The sequence below is a fragment of the Phyllostomus discolor genome, chromosome 3 (assembly GCF_004126475.2).
Source record: "Phyllostomus discolor isolate MPI-MPIP mPhyDis1 chromosome 3, mPhyDis1.pri.v3, whole genome shotgun sequence".
Lineage (NCBI taxonomy): Eukaryota > Metazoa > Chordata > Mammalia > Chiroptera > Phyllostomidae > Phyllostomus > Phyllostomus discolor.
The window spans coordinates 27,304,148-27,310,992 of record NC_040905.2 but is presented as its reverse complement, the minus strand read 5'-3'; the positions used below and the strand labels follow the sequence as shown (position 1 = coordinate 27,310,992).

At 43.6% G+C, this 6,845-nt stretch overlaps 1 protein-coding gene across 5 annotated transcripts in view; it reads right to left on the bottom strand.

Annotated features, from left to right (window-relative positions):
• Positions 1-360: 360 nt before the first annotated feature.
• CTNND2 (catenin delta 2) overlaps positions 361-6,845 on the bottom strand; it is an 828,740-nt gene continuing 822,255 nt past the window's right edge. For all 5 annotated transcript variants that reach the window (XM_036020261.1, XM_028518208.2, XM_036020263.1 and 2 more), the window contains one exon: positions 361-2,238. In XM_036020261.1, the coding sequence (XP_035876154.1) occupies positions 1,978-2,238 (261 nt within the window). In that variant the 3' untranslated portion in view covers positions 361-1,977. The remainder of the gene's footprint in view (positions 2,239-6,845) is intronic.

The following is a 6,845-nucleotide window of genomic DNA, read 5'->3' as shown; positions in this document are numbered from 1 at the left end:
TTTACTATTTCCTTCCATGACATGGATGAAATGGAAACATTGTGTTTGAGGCTACATCTTTCTTTCTCTGGCTAGGGGCTGAAGCATGCCTGGGAGGGAATCCAGAACTGTAGAGTCCTATAGTAAACAGCCCAACAGGGTCCAACGTGTAGGTAATTTGTAGGACAATGCATGTGGAAATTTCTGTCTACAGCTGTATTCTGGAAATTAGCTTTTCATTCACAAAAATATGCATGAACAAAAGACTCTTTTGATTGTTTTTAAATGTGGAGAAGGAAACAGTGATTTTAGGCTTGGAGCTGAATTAAGCTATGTGGAGTGAAGGGGACCAAGTTTTAAAGGAAGATGGCAGCCAATTTCTTTTGTTATTTAATGTTTTATTTTTTTTTCCAAGAACAGTTAACATTTACTAGGCACCTATTGGCCTCAGTCACTTGCATCTAAAGAGCAAAGCTAATTTACCCACAGCCCGTGTTCTTTTAAATGGTTAGCCTTATTTCTGAGCTCTGTTAACCACTATTCTAACATTCGCTTCAAGTTCAGTTTCAATAATCTAATCCATCATAGTCTACTGCTCCCTGCCACATGAACAAAAGAAGTTTGGGAGGAATAAGGCGAGCAGTTTACATTTTCTGTGGATAGTTCAAGTAATTGGCCCCAAAGTGAAATTATTGAGTTGGCCATGGTTTATCGTGTTCCGAGGGCATAAAACAGGAAAGGAAATGGACCTGTAGAAAGAGTCGGTATTGGAGAAGGTGTGAATGTGTGAAAATCCTATAACTTCACTTCAACTGGCCTAATATCCTGAGTCACTAGATGGTCAGAAGCATAGATAGAGTACGGAAGGAACAAACTGATGTACATTTATACTAAAAACCAAAAACGAAGGTTGTACAGGATGAACAGCCAATGAAATCGCTTCTGTCAAAATAAAGTCTCACACAGGTCATTTGTATACATACGTGGACATACACACACCCACACACGCACAGACACACGAGCAAGAATGTGTATTTTGTAAGATAGGTCCTTGGAAATAGACATTCTTAGCAAATGTGGATGACAGATCAATTGTAATTTATTTTCTTTTAACACTGTATCATCATAAAGAAAACTGGTATAAATGAAAAAATCTATTTCAAATATCTACATCTAAAATTTTAGGCAGTGAAAAAGCACTTTGTTGACAAGGAGTGTGGAATGATGTATGTTAATTGTCAGAAACTGCTGGATGCCTTGCTTAGTTGCCACAAACAAGTTCACATATCAGAACGAACAATACTGCTAAATATTCCTTTTTTCCCCATTTTTTTTGTTAAAACATACTGAGAATAAGAAAAAGAAAAACTGGAAATCCATACATCTTTCAAAAGTTTGAGATTGAAGCAATATTTAGAACCATAGATGAGGAAACACTGCGGCATCGGTGTAATATACACAACGCGCTTCTCTTCTTTAATCTGTAATGTACATCAAATACTTTACAACAATGCATTAACAAAAGGCAAGAAACATCTTGCTGTACAGAGGAACCCCAATGCAACCGGAAGCCTAGAATCACAACGGATGAAGAGAGTAAACAAAGCGTGAGAAGCCGTCCCTCTGACATGTGTGACCTGTGCTGCCTGCCTCTGTGCTTAGAACCTTCTGCCCCACCGCCCCATCGCCCCGGCCGCCTCCTGCGCCGCCTCCGGCCACATTCAGTACACAGCATTTGTTATCCCTTACAGCTCAAACTAGAAAGGTGTCACAAGGTCATCTTTAGGATCGCTTTAGCTTTCTACTGGTGTCCGAGTTAACTTTCGATTCATTTAGCTTTCTAAAATAGATCTTAATATTTCCTTACTGGTTATCACAGCCTTCCTATGGAACAGGCTTTAACAAACTAAATTTGCAGGGAAAAAAATTAAAAAAAGCAATGTCTTGTGGTATGCATGCACATGCACTGTTCCCGGAGCGCCTCGTGCCGCCCGCCCCTCACACCCAGGAGTCGGGGGAGGCAGGGTAGTGGCTCGTTTCATAGTTCAGTTCGCTGTAGGGACGGGCAGCTGAGTAGAAGTCAACATAGTTGCCGGTGGACTTGAGTCCCAGGTGCATGGTGTACTCGCTGGCTGGAGGGCGATGGTGGACCTGGTCCTCGAAGAAGGACTCGTCGTAATTTCTCGTGGAATTCTGAAACGGCTGGTAGGTCTCGTAATCTTTTCTGCTGGGCTCCTGTGGGACTGGCTGTGCTGAAACCTGCACAGGAGAGAAGAGCCACCTGGGTCAGTTCGTCCCCCCATTGGACTTCCTCCATTGTCTAGGCACTCCACCCTCCCTCGGAGGCAAGGCAACGCCCGCCACCCAGGCATTCACCAGCAGGGCACGTCCCCAGATATCGCCAGCTACTGATTGCCTGTCTTTTAAAAAATTTGTTCCAGCATCTACATGCTACCCATTCTAGATCACCTTTTTTGAAAAATAATTATTGTGGTAAAATATTGATAACATGACATTTACCATTTTAACCATTTTTAACTGGTTTTAAGTACTGGTATTAAGTACCTTCACAGTGTTGTGCAACTATCACCACCATTGATTTTCATTGAATGTTTTCATCATCCCAAACAGAAACTCCATCCCCATTAAGCATAACTCCTCATTTTCCCCTCTTCCAACCCATGGCGACCACCTTTCCACTTTCTGTCTCTATGGATTTGAATATCCCAGATACTGCATATAAGAGGAGTCATATAATATTTATCTGTTTGTGTCTGGTCCTTTCACTTAGCATAATATCCTTAAGTTCATCCATGTTACAGCATGAGCACGATGCTTCTTTTGTAAGGCTAATATTGCATGCATGAAGATACCACACTTGCTTATCTCTTCATTCTCTGACGGACACCTGGCTTGTTTCCCCCTTTGGACTACTGTGTACAATGCTGCAATGAACATGGTGCACCAGTATCTATCGGTCTGAGTCCTTTCTTTCAAAGGATTAGAAGTGGAATTGCTGGATCTTGTGGTGATTCTGCTTTTCCTTTTTGATGAATCTCCAAACTGCCACAGCAGCTGCACCATTTTAGTAGATAAGCTTTTCAAATTACAGAGGTATCCAGGAGATGGTACAGAACACAGTAGTTGATTTTCATCTTTCCTGCATTTTCTCTGTTACAGACAGGTGTTGCAGTCTCAAAGAGACAGTGAAGATGTACGAGGTCTCATGATCACTCAAGGCATCTTCCTGCCAGGGCAGAGAGCTCTGATCAATACCTCTCTTGAGGAATAGGCTTCCTGGTAGTAGGGCCATTCCATCACACCTGCCTCAGTGGACAGGTACCGCAGTCTTAGAAAGATACTCAGAAAAGCACATAAGAAAAAGAGAACCCACTCCAAATTTAGAATAATATACTCTGGAGGACCAAAATGTTTCCAGCTTGATTCAGTGAAGACTCGATGGAACTTGAGAATGCTGTGAAATTATGAAGGCTTTGGTTAGGGGAGAGGAGTCTTCAGAATTGCCTCATGTCCCCCGGCCCACCTCAGTGCTCCCTGTTTGCACTCTTGTCCTCCGCAGGTTGCTGTCCTTTTTTTTAGGGGACCTTTCAAAGGTTAAAGGGACCACAGGAGCCTCTGAGATATGTGAAGTCAAGAATTAGTTCCCTCTGCTTGGTGGTAAGGACAGTAAGACAAAGCGTGTTCATGGGCTGATAATTAGCGTTTGCACATGTCGGGCTGGTCTAGCTCTCCCCTTCCTTTCTGGGGTCCCTTTCCAAGACTACGTCCCTGAAGTGAGCAGAGCCTCCCGAGGTGTGGGATCAAGGTCAGTCCCACAGCTGGTGCTTACAGGCACGCACAAGGCTCTGCTCATGTGCAACTATCCGGGAGGAGGTCTGATGTGAATGATAAAACACTCTTAAAGAAACACAGTTTGATCACTTTCAAGCCAATTCAGTAATTCCCCATTAATTTAACTAAGGTTCAGCATGGAAACGTCCTCTGGAAATTGGTCTTAGTTAATAGATAATGATTTGTAATTAGCATGTTGTGTGTAAATGAATGCTTCTAATGGCCTGCACATAATTCTCCTCTCAAGTACATGAAACTCCCTCTTATAGGTAATTGATTTATACTAGTAATCAGCCTGTTCTTCAAAGAAAGGGTGAGCTTCATCACAGCTGCCATCCAGTGTGCGCCACACTTCTAGTTAGGGGTAGTTGAATGAATGAGGCTTCTGTCTGCCCGTGAAAGTCCAGAGTGCAGGCGTTTGTTAGGCTGAGAGCCTGGCTATGAGAAAGACATTTGGAACTAATCTGCAACATGCACAACTAAACCTTGCTAAGACCAAGCTAAGGTGCCCTTTTCTGTTCTCAGAAGAGCTGTGTGCTCGTGTTGAGCTTCTCCGCTCCAACACTGCGCTGCTGCCCAAGCACAGAGCATGTGAAAGGTTGGAGTTGGGAGGTATGGAAACACTATACAGGGAGGGAACTAGAATTTACTGTATTTCTATTTCTTCGGGTACTATATTTAACATTTAATAAATTCTTCTTTATTAATCTTCATATAATCATAAACATATATGTATGTATGTGTAGGTCTCCTTCCTTCCTCCCTCCTTCTCTCTCTAGATCTCTCTCAATTTCCCTTCTAATTCCTTCCCTCCCTCGCTCCCTTCTATCTGTAATCTGGGTCCAGCTGACTCACACTTAAATTAGAGAACCACTGGTACAGAGCAGGGAAAATGAGATAAGAGGCTGGGAGAACCATGTTAGAGTCTTTGCCACTTCCGAGCTGGGTGACCGAAGGAAACCTCACCCACCTGGAATGTCAGTTTCCTCATTTCTGGGGAATAACTGTTTCTGTCCTCCCCGCCTGGAAGTGAGACTGAGAAAACCGGCCAGGCACTAAGAAAACCAGCTAGGCACTCAAGATGCTCTTCTGTTGTCATGAATAATAATCTGAGTGAAAATACCAAATCCCCTTGTTTCTAGTTTATGAACAAAAATTCTGTTGCTGTCTGCATGTATACAGTTTTATATGCTATTTTTCTTTTTTTCACTTTTTAAATTTTTTAAAAAGATTTTATTTATTTACTTTTAGAGAGGGAAGGGAGGGAAATAGAGAGAAAGAGAGAGAAACATCAATGTGCGGTTGCTGGGGGTCATGGCCTGCAACCCAGGCATGTACCCTGACTGGGAATCGAACCTGGGACACTTTGGTTTGCAGCCCATGCTCAATCCACTGAGCTATGCCAGCCAGGGCTGCTATTTTTCTTTATAAGGATGGAATGGACTGGTATAAACTCAGTAGAATTTTTGGAATGTTTAAGTAGTTAACTCTTAAAACGATGTCTGTAATCTGCTGGCTCCAAACATGAAAACCAGGGATCGCCAACCTTATTTTGCACTAATGGTTATTTTGTCTAGGAGTCCTTACATTTGGGATTCACTGAAAATAAGACTTGAGTCCCAGGGAGTCCTGTGAGGAGTGCCACAGCTAAGAAGCAGCCCCGTCCCTTTTCCTCTGACTCAGGGAAAGCTTGGTTCACAGCTATTGCTCAGGCCCCTACCTCGCTCAGCCATAAGCTGTTGATGCCTCATTCTCAGAGATCCACCCAAAAGCGATTTCCACCAGGGAATTGCTTCTTCTCTAAGAGGATTCATTGTCCAGCCATCACAGTGAAGCCCCAGAGGACTAGTTGGTGACGAGGACACCCAGGAGACTAGGGTGTGTAGCAGTGGACAAGTTTTGACACTGAAGCTGAATGAACCCAGAATGTCCCCCTGGTTAAATCGTTCCAGCTGGCCTGGTACCAGCTGAGAGGCTGTGAGGTCACCTGGGGCACAGGGGAATTCTTCAAATGAAAGCATTCCATGGCCGGCAGACCATGCCATGTGGCCAGAGAATCTGAATCATGGATGATGTCTACAAGGTGGTGTCTAGACCCACCCCTTTGGAAGACAACCAAACTGTCTCCTCTTTCAAATGGTTAGGATGATCAAACTTGACTTACTTCCCAAGAGGGACCTGAAGGTAGACCCAGAGTTTATTCTAATAAGAGTCAAAACAAGTTCTTCTTGCCAAGTTCATGGCATGTTATAATGATTCACTTGGACATTTTTAAGGGAAAAAACAACTATTTTTGGTTGACATTTAAAAATTAGAATGAAGTTAACAATCTGATTGCCTACTTCCCTTTGCTGGAGCTGCTCAGGGAATAATGATGGCACTGAACGACAGCCACAGGACTTAGCTCTGCTGGTGGCCTGCTGACATCTCCCCAGTGCTGACAAGTGGCACAGAGCTTAGCATCCACGCCTGAGGGTTTCAGCAGCATTTGTCTGAGACCCCCGTGGCCTTGACATTTACAGTGAGGCCGAGTCAAATTCATCCTGGGGCCCTTGGGGAAAGGACTACAGTAGGCTGTGCTCTCTCTTGCTGGGGAGATGCCATCTTCGCACGTTAATTCTAATTTGCTTAAATGCTCTAAAGAGGCTTAGGTGAAAAGAATGTGGTCTTACCACCATTCTGGACAGTCCTCTATATCTAGATTTCAAGCAGTCCCTTGGAACCTCCAGCGGCCACACTGTAAGATGGCAAGGACCTCGGGGCCACACTGGGGTGTTTCTTTATTGCCAACAATAGCAGAGTTCCGTGAGAGAAGGGCAGGGATAGAACAGGCTGACTCTGGTGACAAGCTTCTCTTGAGCTACCGAAACTAAACACTAATCTTCTACTCTTGGATGCAAATCAGGGTCCTATCATATCCTATAAGTATCTTTAAAAGCTGGGGACAGTTCACTCACAGTTCCTAATATTTGTTCAAAGAAAAAGGGTGGATTTCCATAAACAGAGTTGGCATT